We start from the raw sequence: 22,376 nt of genomic DNA, 5'->3' as shown, positions 1-22,376 counted from the left end.
GCTCCTCCTATTTTTCAGACCGTTTCATGCTCCTCATATTTTTGACAACTTTTGAAGTCTTCATATTTTTCACACCTTTTCAGGCTCTACCGTTTTTCAACACCGGTTCATGCTCCTCCTATTTTTCTGACCGTTTCATGCTCCTCATATTTTTGACACTTTTTCAAGCTCCTCATACTTTTCACACCTTTTCAGGGTCTTCATGTTTTTCAACACCGTTTCATGTTCCTCATCTTTTTGAAACCTTTTGAAGCTCTTCATATTTTTCACCGCTTTTCAGGCTCTTCATGTTTTTGAACACTGCTTCATGCTCCTCCTATTTTTCAGACCGTTTCATGCTCCACATATTTTTGGGACCTTTTGAAGCTCTTCATATTTTTCACACCTTTTCAGGCTCTTCATGATTTGAACACTGTTTCATGTTCCTCCTATATTTGACACCGTTTTAAGCTCTTCATATTTTTCACTGCTTTTCAGGCTCTTCATGTTTTTGAACACTGTTTCATGCTCCTCTTATATTTGACACATTTTGAAGCTCTTCATATTTTTCACACCATTTCAAAATCTCTCACTGTTTGCAGATGACATGATCCTCTACATAGAAAACCCTAAAGACTCTACCAGAAAATTACTAGAACTAATCAATGAATATAGTAAAGTTGCAGGATATAAAATTAACACACAGAAATCCCTTGCATTCCTATATACTAACAATGAAAAAACAGACAGAGAAATTAAGGAAACAATACCATTCACCATTGCAACAAAGGAATAAAATACTTAGGAGTATATCTACCTAAAGAAACAAAGGACCTATACATAGAAAACTACAAAACACTGATGAAAGAAATCAAAGAGGACACAAACAGATGGAGAAACATACCGTGTTCATGGATTGGAAGAATTAATATTGTCAAAATGGCTATTCTACCCAAAGCAGTCTATAGATTCAATGCAATCCCTATCAAGCTACCAATGGTATTTTTCACAGAACTAGACCAAAGAATTTCACAATTTGTATGGAAATACAAAAAACCTCGAATAGCCAAAGTAATCTTGAGAAAGAAGAATGGAGCTGGAGGAATCAACCTGCCTGACTTCAGACTCTACTACAAAGCCACAGTCATCAAGACAGTATGGTACTGGCACAAAGACAGAAATATAGATCAATGGAACAGAATAGAAAGCCCAGAGATAAATCCACGAACCTATGGACACCTTATCTTTGACAAAGGAGGCAAGGATATACAATGGAAAAAAGACAACCTCTTTAACAAGTGGTGCTGGGAAAACTGATCAACCACTTGTAAAAGAATGAAACTAGAACACTTTCTTACACCATACACAAAAATAAACTCAAAATGGATTAAAGATCTAAATGTAAGACCAGAAACTATAAAACTCCTAGAGTAGAACATAGGCAAAACACTCTCCGACATAAATCAAAGCAAGATCCTCTATGACCCACCTCCCAGAATATTGGAAATATAAGCAAAACTAAACAAATGGGACCTAATGAAACTTAAAAGCTTTTGCACTACAAAGGAAACTATAAGTAAGGTGAAAAGACAGCCCTCAGATTGGGAGAAAATAATAGCAAATGAAGAAACAGACAAAGGATTAATCTCAAAAATATACAAGCAACTCCTGCAGCTCAATTCCAGAAAAATAAATGACCCAATCAAAAAATGGGCCAAAGAACTAAACAGACATTTCTCCAAAGAAGACATACAGATGGCTAACAAACACATGAAAAGATGCTCAACATCACTCATTATTAGAGAAATGCAAATCAAAACGCTCTTCATTTTTTATCACCGTTTCATGCTCCTCCTATTTTTCAGACCGTTTAATGCTCCACATGTATTTCACACCTTTTGAAGCTCCTCATATTTTTCACACCTTTTCAGGCTCTTCTTGTTTTTGAACACCGCTTCATGCTCCTCCTATTTTTCAGACCGTTTAATGCTCCACATGTATTTCACACCTTTTGAAACTCCTCATATTTTTCACACCTTTTCAGGCTCTTCTTGTTTTTGCACACCGCTTCATGCTCCTCCTGTTTTTCAGACCGTTTAATGCTCCACGTGTATTTCACACCTTTTGAAGCTCCTCATATTTTTCACACCTTTTCAGGCTCTTCATGTTTTTCAACACCGCTTCATGCTCCTCCTATTTTTCAGACCGTTTAATGCTCCACATGTATTTCACACCTTTTGAAGCTCTTCATATTTTTCACACCTTTTGAAGCTCTTCATATTTTTCACATGTTTTCAGGCCTTCATGTTTTTCAACACCGCTTAATGCTCCTCCTATCTTTCAGACCGTTTAATCCTCCTCATGTATTTCACACTTTTTGAAGCTCTTCATATTTTTCACACCTTTTCAGGCTCTTCATGTTTTTGAACACGGCTTCATGCTCCTCCTATTTTTCAGACCGTTTCATACTCCTCATATTTTTGACACCTTTTGAAGCTCTTCATATTTTTCACAACTTTTCAGGCTCTTCAGTTTTTTTCAACACCACTTCATGCTCCTCCTATTTTTCAGATCGTTTAATCCTCCTCATGTATTTCACACTTTTTGAAGCTCTTCATATTTTTCACACCTTTTGAAGCTCTTCATATTTTTCACACGTTTTCAGGCTCTTCATGTTTTTCAACACCGCTTCATGCTCCTCCCATTTTTCAGACCATATCATGCTCCTCATATTTTTCACACCTTTTGAAGATCTTCATATTTTTCACACCTTTTCAGGCTATTCATATTTTTGAACACCACTTCATGCTCCTTCTATTTTTCAGAGAGTTTCATGCTCCTCATCTATTTCACACCTTTTGAAGCTCTTCATATTTTTCACACCTTTTCAGGCTCTTCATGTTTTTGATCACCGTTTCATGCTCCTCCTATTTTTCAGACTGTTTCATGCTCCTCATATTTTTTTTTCCAGTGGGTTTTGTCATACATTGATATGAATCAGCCATGGATTTACATGTATTCCCAATCCCGATCCCCCCTCCCACCTCCCTCTCCCCCCGATTCCTCTGGGTCTTCCCAGTGCACCAGGCCGGAGCACTTGTCTCGTTCATCCCACCTGGGCTGGTGATCTGTTTCACCATAGATAGGATACATGCTGTTCTTTTGAAATATCCCACCCTCACATTCTCCCACAAAGTTCAAAAGTCTGTTCTGTATTTCTGTGTCTCTTTTTCTGTTCTGCATATAGGGTTATCGTTATCACCTTTCTAAATTCCATATACATGTGTCAGTATGCTGTAATGTTCTTTATCTTTCTGGCTTACTTCACTCTGTATAATGGGCTTCAGCTTCATCCATCTCATTAGGACTGGTTCAAATGAATTCTTTTTAATGGCTGAGTAATAGTCCATGGTGTATATGTACCACAGCTTCCTTATCCATTCATCTGCTGATGGGCATCTAGGTTGCTTCCATGTCCTGGCTATTATAAACAGTGCTGCGATGAACACTGGGGTGCACGTGTCTCTTTCAGTTCTGGTTTCCTCAGTGTGTATGCCCAGAAGTGGGATTGCTGGGTCATATGGCAGTTCTATTTCCAGTTTTTTAAGAAATCTCCACACTGTTTTCCATAGCGGCTGTACTAGTTTGCATTCCCACCAACAGTGTAAGAGGGTTCCCTTTTCTCCACACCCTCTCCAGCATTTATTGCTTGTAGACTTTTGGATAGCAGCCATCCTGACTGGCGTGTAATGGTACCTCATTGTGGTTTTGATTTGTATTTCTCTAATAATGAGTGATGTTGAGCATCTTTTCATGTGTTTGTTAGCCATCTGTATGTCTTCTTTGGAGAAATGTCTGTTTAGTTCTTTGGCCCATTTTTTGATTGGGTCATTTATTTTTCTGAAATTGAGCTGCAGGAGTTGCTTGTATATTTTTGAGATTAATCCTTTGTCTGTTTCTTCATTTGCTATTATTTTCTCCCAATCTGAGGGCTGTCTTTTCACCTTACTTATAGTTTCCTTTGTAGTGCAAAAGCTTTTAAGTTTCATTAGGTCCCATTTGTTTAGTTTTGCTTATATTTCCAATATTCTGGGAGGTGGGTCATAGAGGATCTTGCTTTGATTTATGTCAGAGAGTGTTTTGCCTATGTTCTCCTCTAGGAGTTTTATAGTTTCTGGTCTTACATTTAGATCTTTAATCCATTTTGAGTTTATTTTTGTGTATGGTGTTAGAAAGTGTTCTAGTTTCATTCTTTTACAAGTGGTTGACCAGTTTTCCCAGCACCACTTGTTAAAGAGGTTGTCTTTTTTCCATTGTATATCCTTGCCTCCTTTGTCAAAGATAAGGTGTCCATAGGTTCGTGGATTTATCTCTGGGCTTTCTATTCTGTTCCATTGATCTATATTTCTGTCTTTGTGCCAGTACCATACTGTCTTGATGACTGTGGCTTTGTAGTAGAGTCTGAAGTCAGGCAGGTTGATTCCTCCAGCTCCATTCTTCTTTCTCAAGATTACTTTGGCTATTCGAGGTTTTTTGTATTTCCATACAAATTGTGAAATTCTTTGGTCTAGTTCTGTGAAAAATACCATTGGTAGTTTTTCGCAACGGGTTTGCCGCCAGGACACAGGTGTCGTGAAAACCACCGTTAAACCTAAGCCAAAATGGGAAAAGAGAAGACCCACATCAACATCGTTGTCATTGGGCACGTAGATTCAGGGAAGTCTACCACGACTGGCCATCTGATCTACAAATGTGGCGGGATCGACAAGAGAACAATTGAGAAGTTCGAGAAGGAGGCTGCCGAGATGGGAAAGGGCTCCTTCAAATATGCCTGGGTCTTGGACAAACTGAAAGCTGAACGTGAGCGTGGTATCACCATTGATATCTCCCTGTGGAAATTTGAGACCAGCAAGTACTATGTTACCATCATTGATGCCCCAGGACACAGAGACTTCATCAAAAACATGATTACAGGCACATCCCAGGCTGACTGTGCTGTCCTGATTGTTGCTGCTGGTGTTGGTGAATTTGAAGCCGGTATCTCCAAGAACGGGCAGACCCGTGAGCATGCCCTTCTGGCTTACACTCTGGGTGTGAAACAACTAATTGTTGGAGTTAACAAAATGGATTCCACTGAGCCACCCTACAGCCAGAAGAGATACGAGGAAATTGTTAAGGAAGTCAGCACCTACATTAAGAAAATTGGCTACAACCCCGACACAGTAGCATTTGTGCCAATTTCTGGCTGGAATGGTGACAACATGCTGGAGCCAAGTGCTAACATGCCATGGTTCAAGGGATGGAAAGTCACCCGTAAGGACGGCAACGCCAGTGGAACCACCCTGCTTGAAGCTCTGGATTGCATCCTGCCACCAACTCGCCCAACTGACAAACCCTTGCGTTTGCCTCTCCAGGATGTCTACAAAATTGGTGGTATTGGTACTGTCCCTGTGGGTCGTGTGGAGACTGGTGTTCTCAAACCTGGCATGGTGGTCACCTTTGCTCCAGTCAATGTAACAACTGAAGTGAAGTCTGTAGAAATGCACCATGAAGCATTGAGTGAAGCCCTTCCTGGGGACAATGTGGGCTTCAATGTCAAGAACGTGTCTGTCAAAGATGTCCGTCGTGGCAATGTGGCTGGTGACAGCAAAAATGATCCACCCATGGAAGCTGCTGGCTTCACAGCTCAGGTGATTATTTTGAACCATCCAGGCCAAATCAGTGCTGGATATGCACCTGTGCTGGATTGTCACACAGCTCACATCGCTTGCAAGTTTGCTGAGCTGAAGGAGAAGATTGATCGTCGTTCTGGGAAAAAGCTGGAAGATGGCCCTAAATTCTTGAAATCTGGTGACGCTGCCATTGTTGATATGGTTCCTGGCAAGCCCATGTGTGTCGAGAGCTTCTCTGATTATCCTCCCCTGGGCCGTTTTGCTGTGCGTGACATGAGACAGACAGTTGCTGTGGGTGTCATCAAGGCAGTGGACAAGAAGGCAGCTGGAGCTGGCAAGGTCACCAAGTCTGCCCAGAAAGCTCAGAAGGCTAAATGAATATTATCCCCAACACCTGCCACCCCAGTCTTAATCAGTGGTGGAAGAACGGTCTCAGAACTGTTTGTCTCAATTGGCCATTTAAGTTTGATAGTAAAAGACTGGTTAATGATAACAATGCATCGTAAAACCTTCAGAAGGAAAGGAGAATGTTTTTGTGGACCATATGTTTTGTGTGTGGCAGTTTAAGTTATTAGTTTTTAAAATCAGTACTTTTTAATGAAAACACCTTGACCAAAAATCTGTCACAGAATTTGAGACCCATTAAAAAAAGTTTAATGAGAAAAAAAAAAAAATACCATTGGTAGCTTGATAGGGATTGCATTGAATCTATAGACTGCTTTGGGTAGAATAGCCATTTTGACAATATTAATTCTTCCAATCCATGAACACGGTATGTTTCTCCATCTGTTTGTGTCCTCTTTGATTTCTTTCATCAGTGTTTTATAGTTTTCTATGTATAGGTCCTTTGTTTCTTTAGGTAGATATACTCCTAAGTATTTTATTCTTTTTGTTGCAATGGTGAATGGTATTGTTTCCTTAATTTCTCTGTCTGTTTTTTTCATTGTTAGTATATAGGAATGCAAGGGATTTCTGTGTGTTAATTTTATATCCTGCAACTTTACTATATTCATTGATTAGTTCTAGTAATTTTCTGGTAGAGTCTTTAGGGTTTTCTATGTAGAGGATCATGTCATCTGCAAACAGTGAGAGTTTTACTTCTTCTTTTCCTATCTGGATTCCTTTTACTTCTTTTTCTGCTCTGATTGCTGTGGCCAGAACTTCCAACACTATGTTGAATAGTAGTGGTGAGAGTGGGCACCCTTGTCTTGTTCCTGATTTCAGGGGAAATGCCTTCAATTTTAACACCTTCTGAAGATCTTCATATTTTTCACACCTTTTCAGGCTCTTCATGTTTTGAACACAGTTTCATGCTCCTCATATTTTTCACATATTTTTATGCTCTTCATATTTTTCACATATTTTCAGGCTATTCATGTTTCTCAAAACCGTTTCATGCTCCTCATATTTTTGACACCTTTTGAAGCTCTTCATATTTTTCACACCTTTTCAGGCTCTTCTTGTTTTTGAACACCGCTTCATGCTCCTCCTATTTTTGAGACAGTTTCATGCTCCTCATATTTTTGACACCTTTTGAAGCTTTTCATATTTTTCAAACCTTTTCAGGCTCTTCATTTTTTTCAATACCACTTCATGCTCCTCCTATTTTTCAGACCGTTTCATGCTCATCAAATTTTTGACACCTTTTGAAGCTCTTCATATTTTTCACAACTTTTGAAGCTCTTCATATTTTTCACAACTTTCGAAGCTTTCATATTTTTCACACGTTTTCAGGCCTTCATGTTTTTCAACACCGCTTCATGCTCCTCCTATTTTTCAGACAGTTTAATTCTCCTCATGTATTTCACACTTTTTGAAACTGTTCATATTTTTCACACCTTTTCATGCTCTTCATGTTTTTGAACACCATTTCATGCTCCTCCTATTTTTCAGACCATTTAATTCTCCTCATGTATTTCACACTTTTTGAAACTGTTCATATTTTTCACACCTTTTCAGGCTCTTCATGTTGTTGAACACCATTTCATGCTCCTCCTATTTTGCAGACCGTTTCATTCTCCTCATATTTTTGACACCTTTTGAAGCTCTTCATATATTTCACACATTTTAAGGCTTTTCATTTTTTTCAACACCACTTCATGCTCCTCCTATTTTTCAGACCGTTTCATGCTCATCTCATTGTGACACCTTTTGAAGCTCTTCATATTTTTCACATCTTTTGAAGCTTTTCATATTTTTCACACCTTTTCAGGCTCTTCATGATTTTCAACACTGCTTCATGCTCCTCCTATTTTTCAGACCGTTTCATGCTCATCTCATTTTTGACACCTTTTGAAGCTCTTCATATTTTTCACACGTTTTCAGACTCTTCATGTTTTTCAACACCGCTTCATCCTCCTCCTTTTTTTAAGACCGTTCATGCTCCTCATATTTTTGACACCTTTTAAAGCTCTTCGTATTTTTACACCTTTTCAGGCTCTTTATATTTTTGAACACCGCTTCATGCTCTCCTATTTTTCAGACCGTTTCATGCTCCTCATAATTTTGACACCTTTTGAAACACTTCATATTTTTCACACCTTTTCAGGCTCTTCATATTTTTGAACACCGCTTCATGCTCCTCCTATTTTTCATACGGTTTCCTGCTCCTCATGTTTTTGAGACGTTTTGAAGCTCTTCATATTTTTCATACCTTTTCAGGCTCCTCAGGTTTTTGAAAACCGCTTCATGCTCCTCCTATTTTTCAGAACTTTTCATGCTCCTCATATTTTTGACACGTTTTGAAACACTTCATATTTTTCACACCTTTTCAGGCTCTTCATATTTTTGAACACCGCTTCATGCTCCTCCTATTTTTCATATCGTTTCATGCTCCTCATATTTTTGACACCTTTTGAAGCTCTTCATATTTTTCACACCTTTTCAGGCTCTTCATGTTTTTCAGGACTGCTTCATGCTCCTCCTATTTTTCAGACCGTTTCATACTCCTCTTATATTTGACACCTTTTGAAGCTCTTCATATTTTTCACACCTTTACAGGCTCTTCAGGTTTTTGAACACGGCTTCATGCTCCTCCTACATTTCAGACCGTTCCCTGCTCCTCATGTTTTTGACACCTTTTGAAGCTCTTCATATTTTTTACGCCTTTTCAGACTCTTCATGTTTTTCAACACTGTTTCTTGCTCCTCCTGTTTTTCAGACCGTTTCGTGCTCCTCCTATTTTTCAGACCGTTACATGCTCCTCATATTTTTGACAACTTTTGAAGCTCTTCATATTTTTCACTATTTTTCAGGCTCTTCATGTTTTTGAACACCTATTCATGCTCCTCCTATTTTTCAGACCGTTTAAGGCTCCTCATATTTTTGACCCCTTTTGAAGTTCTTCATATTTTTCACAACTTTTCAGGCTCTTCATGTTTTTCAACACCGCTTCATGCTCCTCCTATTTTTCAGACCGTTTCATGCTCATCTAATTTTTGACACCTTTTGAAGCTCTTCATATTTTTCACACCTTTTGAAACTCTTCATATTTTTCACACGTTTTAAGTCTCTTCATGTTTTTCAACACCGCTTCATGCTCCTCCTATTTTTCAGACAGTATCATGCTCCTCATATTTTTCACACCTTTTGAAGCTCTTCATATTTTTCAAACCTTTTCAGGCTCTCCATGTTTTTCAACACCAGTTCATGCTCCTCCTATATTTCAGACCGTTTCATGCTCCTCATATTTTTGACACCTTTAGAAACTCTTCATATTTTTCACACCTTTTCAAGCTCTTCATGTTTTTCAACACCGCTTCATGCTCCTCCTATTTTTCAGACCGTTTAATGCTCCACATGTATTTCACACCTTTTGAAGCTCCTCATATTTTTCACACCTTTTCAGGCTCTTCTTGTTTTTGAACACCGCTTCATGCTCCTCCTATTTTTGAGACAGTTTCATGCTCCCCATATTTTGACACCTTTTGAAGCTTTTCATATTTTTCAAACCTTTTCAGGCTCTTCATTTTTTTCAACACCACTTCATGCTCCTCCTATTTTTCAGACCGTTTCATGCTCATCTAATTTTTGACAACTTTTGAAGCTCTTCATATTTTTCACACCTTCTGAAGCTCTTCATATTTTTCACATGTTTTCAGGCCTTCATGTTCTTCAACACCGCTTAATGCTCCTCCTATTTTTCAGACCGTTTAATCCTCCTCATGTATTTCACACTTTTTGAAGCTCTTCATATTTTTCACATCTTTTGAAGCTTTTCATATTTTTCACACCTTTTCAGACTCTTCATGATTTTCAACACCGCTTCATGCTCCTGCAATTTTTCAGACCGTTTCATGCTCCTCATATTTTTGACACGTTTTGAGGCTTTTCCTATTTTTCACACCTTTTCAGGCTCTTCATGTTTTTGAACACCACTTCATCCTCCTCCTAATTTTAAGACCATTTCATGCTCCTCATATATTTGACACCTTTTGAAGCTCTTCATATTTTTCAAACCTCTTCAGGCTCTTTATGTTTTTGAACACCGCTTCATGCTCCTCCTTTTTTTCAGACCGTTTCATGCTCCTCATATTTTTGACACCTTTTGAAGCTCTTCATATATTTCAAAACTTTTCAGGCTCTTCATGTTTTTGAACACCGCTTCATGCTCCTCCTATTTTTTGAGACCGTTTCATGCTCCTCATATTTTTGACACCTTTTGAAGCTTTCCATATTTTTCACACTTTTTTAAGGCTCTTCATTTTTTTCCACACCACTTCATGCTCCTCCTATTTTTCAGACCGTTTCGTGGTCATCTACTTTTTGACACCTTTTGAAGCTCTTCATATTTTTCACACATTTTGAAAGTCTTCATATTTTTCACACGTTTTCAGGCTCTTCATGTTTTTCAACACCTCTATATGCTGCTGCTATTTTTCAGACCGTTTCATGCTCATCTACTTTTTGACACCTTTTGAAGCTCTTCATATTTTTCACACCTTTTGAAACACTTCATATTTTTCACACGTTTTCAGGCTCTTCATGTTTTTGATCACCGTTTCATGCTCCTCCTATTTTTCAGAGAGTTTCATGCTCCTCATGTATTTCACACCTTTTGAAGCTCTTCATATTTTTCACACCTTTTCAGGCTCTTCATGTTTTTGAACACGGCTTCATGCTCCTCCTATTTTTCAGACCGTTTCATACTCCTCATATTTTTGACACCTTTTGAAGCTCTTCATATTTTTCACAACTTTTCAGGCTCTTCAGTTTTTTTCAACACCACTTCATGCTCCTCCTATTTTTCAGATCGTTTAATCCTCCTCATGTATTTCACACTTTTTGAAGCTCTTCATATTTTTCACACCTTTTGAAGCTCTTCATATTTTTCACACGTTTTCAGGCTCTTCATGTTTTTCAACACCGCTTCATGCTCCTCCCATTTTTCAGACCATATCATGCTCCTCATATTTTTCACACCTTTTGAAGATCTTCATATTTTTCACACCTTTTCAGGCTATTCATATTTTTGAACACCACTTCATGCTCCTTCTATTTTTCAGAGAGTTTCATGCTCCTCATCTATTTCACACCTTTTGAAGCTCTTCATATTTTTCACACCTTTTCAGGCTCTTCATGTTTTTGATCACCGTTTCATGCTCCTCCTATTTTTCAGACTGTTTCATGCTCCTCATATTTTTTTTTCCAGTGGGTTTTGTCATACATTGATATGAATCAGCCATGGATTTACATGTATTCCCAATCCCGATCCCCCCTCCCACCTCCCTCTCCCCCCGATTCCTCTGGGTCTTCCCAGTGCACCAGGCCGGAGCACTTGTCTCGTTCATCCCACCTGGGCTGGTGATCTGTTTCACCATAGATAGGATACATGCTGTTCTTTTGAAATATCCCACCCTCACATTCTCCCACAAAGTTCAAAAGTCTGTTCTGTATTTCTGTGTCTCTTTTTCTGTTCTGCATATAGGGTTATCGTTATCACCTTTCTAAATTCCATATACATGTGTCAGTATGCTGTAATGTTCTTTATCTTTCTGGCTTACTTCACTCTGTATAATGGGCTTCAGCTTCATCCATCTCATTAGGACTGGTTCAAATGAATTCTTTTTAATGGCTGAGTAATAGTCCATGGTGTATATGTACCACAGCTTCCTTATCCATTCATCTGCTGATGGGCATCTAGGTTGCTTCCATGTCCTGGCTATTATAAACAGTGCTGCGATGAACACTGGGGTGCACGTGTCTCTTTCAGTTCTGGTTTCCTCAGTGTGTATGCCCAGAAGTGGGATTGCTGGGTCATATGGCAGTTCTATTTCCAGTTTTTTAAGAAATCTCCACACTGTTTTCCATAGCGGCTGTACTAGTTTGCATTCCCACCAACAGTGTAAGAGGGTTCCCTTTTCTCCACACCCTCTCCAGCATTTATTGCTTGTAGACTTTTGGATAGCAGCCATCCTGACTGGCGTGTAATGGTACCTCATTGTGGTTTTGATTTGTATTTCTCTAATAATGAGTGATGTTGAGCATCTTTTCATGTGTTTGTTAGCCATCTGTATGTCTTCTTTGGAGAAATGTCTGTTTAGTTCTTTGGCCCATTTTTTGATTGGGTCATTTATTTTTCTGAAATTGAGCTGCAGGAGTTGCTTGTATATTTTTGAGATTAATCCTTTGTCTGTTTCTTCATTTGCTATTATTTTCTCCCAATCTGAGGGCTGTCTTTTCACCTTACTTATAGTTTCCTTTGTAGTGCAAAAGCTTTTAAGTTTCATTAGGTCCCATTTGTTTAGTTTTGCTTATATTTCCAATATTCTGGGAGGTGGGTCATAGAGGATCTTGCTTTGATTTATGTCAGAGAGTGTTTTGCCTATGTTCTCCTCTAGGAGTTTTATAGTTTCTGGTCTTACATTTAGATCTTTAATCCATTTTGAGTTTATTTTTGTGTATGGTGTTAGAAAGTGTTCTAGTTTCATTCTTTTACAAGTGGTTGACCAGTTTTCCCAGCACCACTTGTTAAAGAGGTTGTCTTTTTTCCATTGTATATCCTTGCCTCCTTTGTCAAAGATAAGGTGTCCATAGGTTCGTGGATTTATCTCTGGGCTTTCTATTCTGTTCCATTGATCTATATTTCTGTCTTTGTGCCAGTACCATACTGTCTTGATGACTGTGGCTTTGTAGTAGAGTCTGAAGTCAGGCAGGTTGATTCCTCCAGCTCCATTCTTCTTTCTCAAGATTACTTTGGCTATTCGAGGTTTTTTGTATTTCCATACAAATTGTGAAATTCTTTGGTCTAGTTCTGTGAAAAATACCATTGGTAGTTTTTCGCAACGGGTTTGCCGCCAGGACACAGGTGTCGTGAAAACCACCGTTAAACCTAAGCCAAAATGGGAAAAGAGAAGACCCACATCAACATCGTTGTCATTGGGCACGTAGATTCAGGGAAGTCTACCACGACTGGCCATCTGATCTACAAATGTGGCGGGATCGACAAGAGAACAATTGAGAAGTTCGAGAAGGAGGCTGCCGAGATGGGAAAGGGCTCCTTCAAATATGCCTGGGTCTTGGACAAACTGAAAGCTGAACGTGAGCGTGGTATCACCATTGATATCTCCCTGTGGAAATTTGAGACCAGCAAGTACTATGTTACCATCATTGATGCCCCAGGACACAGAGACTTCATCAAAAACATGATTACAGGCACATCCCAGGCTGACTGTGCTGTCCTGATTGTTGCTGCTGGTGTTGGTGAATTTGAAGCCGGTATCTCCAAGAACGGGCAGACCCGTGAGCATGCCCTTCTGGCTTACACTCTGGGTGTGAAACAACTAATTGTTGGAGTTAACAAAATGGATTCCACTGAGCCACCCTACAGCCAGAAGAGATACGAGGAAATTGTTAAGGAAGTCAGCACCTACATTAAGAAAATTGGCTACAACCCCGACACAGTAGCATTTGTGCCAATTTCTGGCTGGAATGGTGACAACATGCTGGAGCCAAGTGCTAACATGCCATGGTTCAAGGGATGGAAAGTCACCCGTAAGGACGGCAACGCCAGTGGAACCACCCTGCTTGAAGCTCTGGATTGCATCCTGCCACCAACTCGCCCAACTGACAAACCCTTGCGTTTGCCTCTCCAGGATGTCTACAAAATTGGTGGTATTGGTACTGTCCCTGTGGGTCGTGTGGAGACTGGTGTTCTCAAACCTGGCATGGTGGTCACCTTTGCTCCAGTCAATGTAACAACTGAAGTGAAGTCTGTAGAAATGCACCATGAAGCATTGAGTGAAGCCCTTCCTGGGGACAATGTGGGCTTCAATGTCAAGAACGTGTCTGTCAAAGATGTCCGTCGTGGCAATGTGGCTGGTGACAGCAAAAATGATCCACCCATGGAAGCTGCTGGCTTCACAGCTCAGGTGATTATTTTGAACCATCCAGGCCAAATCAGTGCTGGATATGCACCTGTGCTGGATTGTCACACAGCTCACATCGCTTGCAAGTTTGCTGAGCTGAAGGAGAAGATTGATCGTCGTTCTGGGAAAAAGCTGGAAGATGGCCCTAAATTCTTGAAATCTGGTGACGCTGCCATTGTTGATATGGTTCCTGGCAAGCCCATGTGTGTCGAGAGCTTCTCTGATTATCCTCCCCTGGGCCGTTTTGCTGTGCGTGACATGAGACAGACAGTTGCTGTGGGTGTCATCAAGGCAGTGGACAAGAAGGCAGCTGGAGCTGGCAAGGTCACCAAGTCTGCCCAGAAAGCTCAGAAGGCTAAATGAATATTATCCCCAACACCTGCCACCCCAGTCTTAATCAGTGGTGGAAGAACGGTCTCAGAACTGTTTGTCTCAATTGGCCATTTAAGTTTGATAGTAAAAGACTGGTTAATGATAACAATGCATCGTAAAACCTTCAGAAGGAAAGGAAAATGTTTTTGTGGACCATATGTTTTGTGTGTGGCAGTTTAAGTTATTAGTTTTTAAAATCAGTACTTTTTAATGAAAACACCTTGACCAAAAATCTGTCACAGAATTTGAGACCCATTAAAAAAAGTTTAATGAGAAAAAAAAAAAAAATACCATTGGTAGCTTGATAGGGATTGCATTGAATCTATAGACTGCTTTGGGTAGAATAGCCATTTTGACAATATTAATTCTTCCAATCCATGAACACGGTATGTTTCTCCATCTGTTTGTGTCCTCTTTGATTTCTTTCATCAGTGTTTTATAGTTTTCTATGTATAGGTCCTTTGTTTCTTTAGGTAGATATACTCCTAAGTATTTTATTCTTTTTGTTGCAATGGTGAATGGTATTGTTTCCTTAATTTCTCTGTCTGTTTTTTCATTGTTAGTATATAGGAATGCAAGGGATTTCTGTGTGTTAATTTTATATCCTGCAACTTTACTATATTCATTGATTAGTTCTAGTAATTTTCTGGTAGAGTCTTTAGGGTTTTCTATGTAGAGGATCATGTCATCTGCAAACAGTGAGAGTTTTACTTCTTCTTTTCCTATCTGGATTCCTTTTACTTCTTTTTCTGCTCTGATTGCTGTGGCCAGAACTTCCAACACTATGTTGAATAGTAGTGGTGAGAGTGGGCACCCTTGTCTTGTTCCTGATTTCAGGGGAAATGCCTTCAATTTTAACACCTTCTGAAGATCTTCATATTTTTCACACCTTTTCAGGCTCTTCATGTTTTGAACACAGTTTCATGCTCCTCATATTTTTCACATATTTTTATGCTCTTCATATTTTTCACATATTTTCAGGCTATTCATGTTTCTCAAAACCGTTTCATGCTCCTCATATTTTTGACACCTTTTGAAGCTCTTCATATTTTTCACACCTTTTCAGGCTCTTCTTGTTTTTGAACACCGCTTCATGCTCCTCCTATTTTTGAGACAGTTTCATGCTCCTCATATTTTTGACACCTTTTGAAGCTTTTCATATTTTTCAAACCTTTTCAGGCTCTTCATTTTTTTCAACACCACTTCATGCTCCTCCTATTTTTCAGACCGTTTCATGCTCATCAAATTTTTGACACCTTTTGAAGCTCTTCATATTTTTCACAACTTTTGAAGCTCTTCATATTTTTCACAACTTTCGAAGCTTTCATATTTTTCACACGTTTTCAGGCCTTCATGTTTTTCAACACCGCTTCATGCTCCTCCTATTTTTCAGACAGTTTAATTCTCCTCATGTATTTCACACTTTTTGAAACTGTTCATATTTTTCACACCTTTTCATGCTCTTCATGTTTTTGAACACCATTTCATGCTCCTCCTATTTTTCAGACCGTTTAATTCTCCTCATGTATTTCACACTTTTTGAAACTGTTCATATTTTTCACACCTTTTCAGGCTCTTCATGTTGTTGAACACCATTTCATGCTCCTCCTATTTTGCAGACCGTTTCATTCTCCTCATATTTTTGACACCTTTTGAAGCTCTTCATATATTTCACACATTTTAAGGCTTTTCATTTTTTTCAACACCACTTCATGCTCCTCCTATTTTTCAAACCGTTTCATGCTCATCTCATTGTGACACCTTTTGAAGCTCTTCATATTTTTCACATCTTTTGAAGCTTTTCATATTTTTCACACCTTTTCAGGCTCTTCATGATTTTCAACACTGCTTCATGCTCCTCCTATTTTTCAGACCGTTTCATGCTCATCTCATTTTTGACACCTTTTGAAGCTCTTCATATTTTTCACACGTTTTCAGACTCTTCATGTTTTTCAACACCGCTTCATCCTCCTCCTTTTTTTAAGACCGTTCATGCTCCTCATATTTTTGACACCTTTTAAAGCTCTTCGTATTTTTACACCTTTTCAGGCTCTTTATATTTTTGAACACCGCTTCATGCTCTCCTATTTTTCAGACCGTTTCATGCTCCTCATAATTTTGACACCTTTTGAAACACTTCATATTTTTCACACCTTTTCAGGCTCTTCATATTTTTGAACACCGCTTCATGCTCCTCCTATTTTTCATACGGTTTCCTGCTCCTCATGTTTTTGAGACGTTTTGAAGCTCTTCATATTTTTCATACCTTTTCAGGCTCCTCAGGTTTTTGAAAACCGCTTCATGCTCCTCCTATTTTTCAGAACTTTTCATGCTCCTCATATTTTTGACACGTTTTGAAACACTTCATATTTTTCACACCTTTTCAGGCTCTTCATATTTTTAAACACCGCTTCATGCTCCTCCTATTTTTCATATCGTTTCATGCTCCTCATATTTTTGACACCTTTTGAAGCTCTTCATATTTTTCACACCTTTTCAGGCTCTTCATGTTTTTCAGGACTGCTTCATGCTCCTCCTATTTTTCAGACCGTTTCATACTCCTCTTATATTTGACACCTTTTGAAGCTCTTCATATTTTTCACACCTTTACAGGCTCTTCAGGTTTTTGAACACGGCTTCATGCTCCTCCTACATTTCAGACCGTTCCCTGCTCCTCATGTTTTTGACACCTTTTGAAGCTCTTCATATTTTTTACGCCTTTTCAGACTCTTCATGTTTTTCAACACTGTTTCTTGCTCCTCCTGTTTTTCAGACCGTTTCGTGCTCCTCCTATTTTTCAGACCGTTACATGCTCCTCATATTTTTGACAACTTTTGAAGCTCTTCATATTTTTCACTATTTTTCAGGCTCTTCATGTTTTTGAACACCTATTCATGCTCCTCCTATTTTTCAGACCGTTTAAGGCTCCTCATATTTTTGACCCCTTTTGAAGTTCTTCATATTTTTCACAACTTTTCAGGCTCTTCATGTTTTTCAACACCGCTTCATGCTCCTCCTATTTTTCAGACCGTTTCATGCTCATCTAATTTTTGACACCTTTTGAAGCTCTTCATATTTTTCACACCTTTTGAAACTCTTCATATTTTTCACACGTTTTAAGTCTCTTCATGTTTTTCAACACCGCTTCATGCTCCTCCTATTTTTCAGACAGTATCATGCTCCTCATATTTTTCACACCTTTTGAAGCTCTTCATATTTTTCAAACCTTTTCAGGCTCTCCATGTTTTTAAACACCAGTTCATGCTCCTCCTATATTTCAGACCGTTTCATGCTCCTCATATTTTTGACACCTTTAGAAACTCTTCATATTTTTCACACCTTTTCAAGCTCTTCATGTTTTTCAACACCGCTTCATGCTCCTCCTATTTTTCAGACCGTTTAATGCTCCACATGTATTTCACACCTTTTGAAGCTCCTCATACTTTTCACACCTTTTCAGGCTCTTCTTGTTTTTGAATACTGCTTCATGCTCCTCCTATTTTTGAGACAGTTTCATGCTCCCCATATTTTGACACCTTTTGAAGCTTTTCATATTTTTCAAACCTTTTCAGGCTCTTCATTTTTTTCAACACCACTTCATGCTCCTCCTATTTTTCAGACCGTTTCATGCTCATCTAATTTTTGACAACTTTTGAAGCTCTTCATATTTTTCACACCTTCTGAAGCTCTTCATATTTTTCACATGTTTTCAGGCCTTCATGTTCTTCAACACCGCTTAATGCTCCTCCTATTTTTCAGACCGTTTAATCCTCCTCATGTATTTCACACTTTTTGAAGCTCTTCATATTTTTCACATCTTTTGAAGCTTTTCATATTTTTCACACCTTTTCAGACTCTTCATGATTTTCAACACCGCTTCATGCTCCTGCAATTTTTCAGACCGTTTCATGCTCCTCATATTTTTGACACGTTTTGAGGCTTTTCCTATTTTTCACACCTTTTCAGGCTCTTCATGTTTTTGAACACCACTTCATCCTCCTCCTAATTTTAAGACCATTTCATGCTCCTCATATATTTGACACCTTTTGAAGCTCTTCATATTTTTCAAACCTCTTCAGGCTCTTTATGTTTTTGAACACCGCTTCATGCTCCTCCTTTTTTTCAGACCGTTTCATGCTCCTCATATTTTTGACACCTTTTGAAGCTCTTCATATATTTCAAAACTTTTCAGGCTCTTCATGTTTTTGAACACCGCTTCATGCTCCTCCTATTTTTTGAGACCGTTTCATGCTCCTCATATTTTTGACACCTTTTGAAGCTTTCCATATTTTTCACACTTTTTTAAGGCTCTTCATTTTTTTCCACACCACTTCATGCTCCTCCTATTTTTCAGACCGTTTCGTGGTCATCTACTTTTTGACACCTTTTGAAGCTCTTCATATTTTTCACACATTTTGAAAGTCTTCATATTTTTCACACGTTTTCAGGCTCTTCATGTTTTTCAACACCTCTATATGCTGCTGCTATTTTTCAGACCGTTTCATGCTCATCTACTTTTTGACACCTTTTGAAGCTCTTCATATTTTTCACACCTTTTGAAACACTTCATATTTTTCACACGTTTTCAGGCTCTTCATGTTTTTGATCACCGTTTCATGCTCCTCCTATTTTTCAGAGAGTTTCATGCTCCTCATCTATTTCACACCTTTTGAAGCTCTTCATATTTTTCACACCTTTGCAGGATCTTCATGTTTTTCCACACCACTTCATGCTTCTCCTATTTTTCAGCCCGTTTCATGCTCCTCATGTATTTCACACCTTTTGAAGCTCTTCATATTTTTCACACCTTTTCAGGCTCTTCATATTTTTGATCACTGTTTCATGCTCCTCCTATTTTACAGGCCGTTTCATGCTCCTCATATATTTGAAATCATTTGAAGCTCTTCATATTTTTCAAACCTTTTCAGGCTCTTCATGTTTTTGAACACCGCTTCATGCTCCTCCTATTTTTCAGACCGTTTCATGCTCCTCATATTTTTGACAGGTTTTGAAGCTCTTCATATTTTTCACACATTTTCAGGCTCTTCATGTTTTGAACACCACTTCATGCTCGTCCTATTTTTCAAACCGTTTCAGACTCATGTCATTTTTGACTCCTTTTGAAGCTCTTCATATTTTTCACACCTTTTGAAGCTCTTCATATTTTTCACACGTTTTCAGGCTCTTCATGTTTTGAATACCGTTTCATGCTCCTCCTGTTTTTCAGAACGTTTCATGCTCCTCATATTTTTGACACCTGTTGAAGCTCTTCATATTTTTCACACCATTTCAGGCTCTTCATGTTTCTCAACACCACTTAATGTTCCTCCTATTTTTCAGACCGTTTCATGCTCCTCATATTTTTGACAACTTGTGAAGCTCCTCATATTTTTCACACCTTTTGAAGCTCTTCATATTTTTCACACCTTTTCAAGTTCTTCATGATTTTCAACACCGCTTCATGATCCTCCTATGTTTCAGACCGTTTCATGCTCCTCATATTTTTGACACCTTTTGAAGCTCCACATATTTTTCACACCTTTTTAGGCACTTCATGTTTTTCTAAACCACTTCATGCTCCTCCTATTTTTCAGACCGTTTCATGCTCCTCATATTTTTGAAACCTTTTGAAGCTCTTCATATTTTTCATAACTTTTCAGGCTCTTCATGGTTTTGAACACCATTTCATGCTACTCCTATTTTCCCAGACCATTTCATGCTCCTCATATTTTTGACACCATTTGAATCTCTTCATATATCACACCTTTTCAGGCTCTTCATGTTTTTGAACAGCATTTCATGCTCCTCCTATTTTCCAGACCATTTCATGCTCCTCATATTTTGACACCTTTTGAAGCTCTTCATATTTTTCTCACCTTTTCAGGCTCTTCATGTTTTTCAACACCGCTTCATGCTCCTCCTATATTTCAGACCGTTTCATGCTCCTCGTATTTTTGACACTTTTTGAAGCTCTTCATATTTTTCACACCTTTTCATGCTCTTCATGTTTTTCAACACCGTTTCAGGTTCCTCCTATTTTTGACATCTTTTGAATCTCTTCGTATTTTTCACATCTTTTCAGGCTCTTCACGTTTTTGAACACCGTTTCTCTCTCCTGATATTTTTGACACCTTTTGAAGCTCTTCATATATTTCACAACTTTTCAGGCTCTTCATGTTTTTCAACACTGCTTCATGCTCCTCCTACTTTTCAGACCATTTCATGCTCCTCATACTTTTGACAGGTTTTGAAGCTCTTCATATTTTTCACACCTTTTCAAGCTCTTCATGTTTTGAATACCGTTTCATGCTCCTCCTGTTTTTCAGAACGTTTCATGCTCCTCTTATTTTTGACACCTTTTGAAGCTCTTCATATTTTTCACTCCTTTTGAAGCTCTTCAAAATTTTCACACGTTTTCAGGCTCTTCATGTTATCCAACACCGCATCATGCTCCTCATATATTTCAGACCGTTTCTTGCTCCTCATGTTTTTGAAACCTTTAGAATCTCTTCATATTTTTCACACCTTTTCAGGCTCTTTATGTTTTTCAACACCGCTTGATGCTCCTCCTATTTTTCAGACCGTTTCATGCTCATCTCATTTTTGACACCTTTTCAAACTTTTCATATTTTTCACACCTTTTCAGGCTCTTCATGTTTTTGAACACCGCTTCATGCTTCTCCTATTTTTCACACCGTATACTGCTCCTCATATTTTTCACACCTATTGAAGCTCTTCATACTTTTCACACCTTTTCAGACTCTTCATGTTTTTGAACACCACTTCATGCTCCTCCTATTTTTCAGAGAGTTTCATGCTCCTCATGTATTTCACACCTTTTCAAGCTCTTCATATTTTTCACACCTTTTCAGGCTCTTCATGTTTTTCCATACCACTTCATGCTTCTATTTTTCAGACCGTTTCATGCTCCTCCTGAATTTCACACCTTTTGAAGCTCTTCAGATTTTTCACAACTTTTCAGGCTCTTCATGTTTCTGATAACCGTTTCATGCTCCTCCTATCTTTCAGACCGTTTCAGGCTTCTCATATTTTTGACACCATTTGAAGCTCTTCATATTTTTCACACCTTTTCATGCTCTTCATGTTTTTGAACACTGCTCATGATCCTCCGAATTTTCAGACCGTTTCATGCTCTTCATATTTTTGACACCTTTTGAAACTCTTCATATTTTTCACACCTTTTCAGGTTCTTCATGTTTTTCCACACCACTTCATGCTTCTCGTATTTTTCAAACCTTTTCATGCTTCTCATGAATTTCACACCTTTTGAAGCTCTTCATATTTTCACAACTTTTCAGGCTCTTCATGTTTCTGATCACCATTTCATGCTCCTCCTAGCTTTCACACCGTTTCATGCTTCTCATATTTTTGACACCATTTGAAGCTCTTCATATTTTTCACACCTTTTCAGGCTCTTCATGTTTTTGAACACCGATCATGATCCTCCAAAATTTCAGACCGTTTCTTGCTCTTCATATTTTTGACACCTTTTGAAGCTATTCATATTTTTCACACCTTTTCAGGCTCTTCATGTTTTTCCACACCACTTCATGCTTCTCATATTTTTCAGACCGTTTCATGCTCCTCATGAATTTCACACCTTTTGAAGCTCTTCATATTTTCACACCTTTTCAGGCTCCTCATGTTTTTGGTCACCGTTTCATGCTCCTCCTATTTTTCAGAAAGTTTCATGCTCCTCATATTTTTGACACTTTTTGAAGTTCTTCATATTTTTCACACGTTTTCAGGCTCTTCATGATTTTGAACAACGCTTCATGAACCTCCTATTTTACAGACCGTTTCATGCTCTTTATATTTTTGACCCCTTTTGAAGCTCTTCATATTTTTCACACCTTTTCAGGCTCTTCATATTTTTCAACACCGTTTCATCCTGCTTCTATTTTTCAGGCCGTTTCATGCTCCTCATATTTTTCACACCTTTTGAAACTCTTCATATTTTTCACAC

The 22,376-nt window shown here is 38.5% G+C and overlaps 2 protein-coding genes across 2 annotated transcripts; both read left to right on the top strand.

The window, feature by feature from the left end:
• Window positions 1–4,572: 4,572 nt before the first annotated feature.
• Window positions 4,573–6,328, top strand: LOC133053712 (elongation factor 1-alpha 1). Its single transcript, XM_061138236.1, has one exon. The coding sequence runs from the start codon at window positions 4,641–4,643 to the stop codon at window positions 6,027–6,029; it is 1,389 nt and encodes a 462-aa protein (XP_060994219.1). The 5' UTR covers window positions 4,573–4,640; the 3' UTR covers window positions 6,030–6,328.
• A 6,595-nt stretch (window positions 6,329–12,923) lies between these two features.
• Window positions 12,924–14,677, top strand: LOC133053714 (elongation factor 1-alpha 1). Its single transcript, XM_061138237.1, has one exon. The coding sequence runs from the start codon at window positions 12,992–12,994 to the stop codon at window positions 14,378–14,380; it is 1,389 nt and encodes a 462-aa protein (XP_060994220.1). The 5' UTR covers window positions 12,924–12,991; the 3' UTR covers window positions 14,381–14,677.
• The last annotated feature ends 7,699 nt before the right edge of the window (window positions 14,678–22,376 follow it).

The sequence above is a fragment of the Dama dama genome, unplaced genomic scaffold (assembly GCF_033118175.1).
Source record: "Dama dama isolate Ldn47 unplaced genomic scaffold, ASM3311817v1 ptg000182l, whole genome shotgun sequence".
Taxonomy (NCBI): domain Eukaryota; kingdom Metazoa; phylum Chordata; class Mammalia; order Artiodactyla; family Cervidae; genus Dama; species Dama dama.
This window is presented reverse-complemented; position numbering and strand designations above follow the sequence as displayed.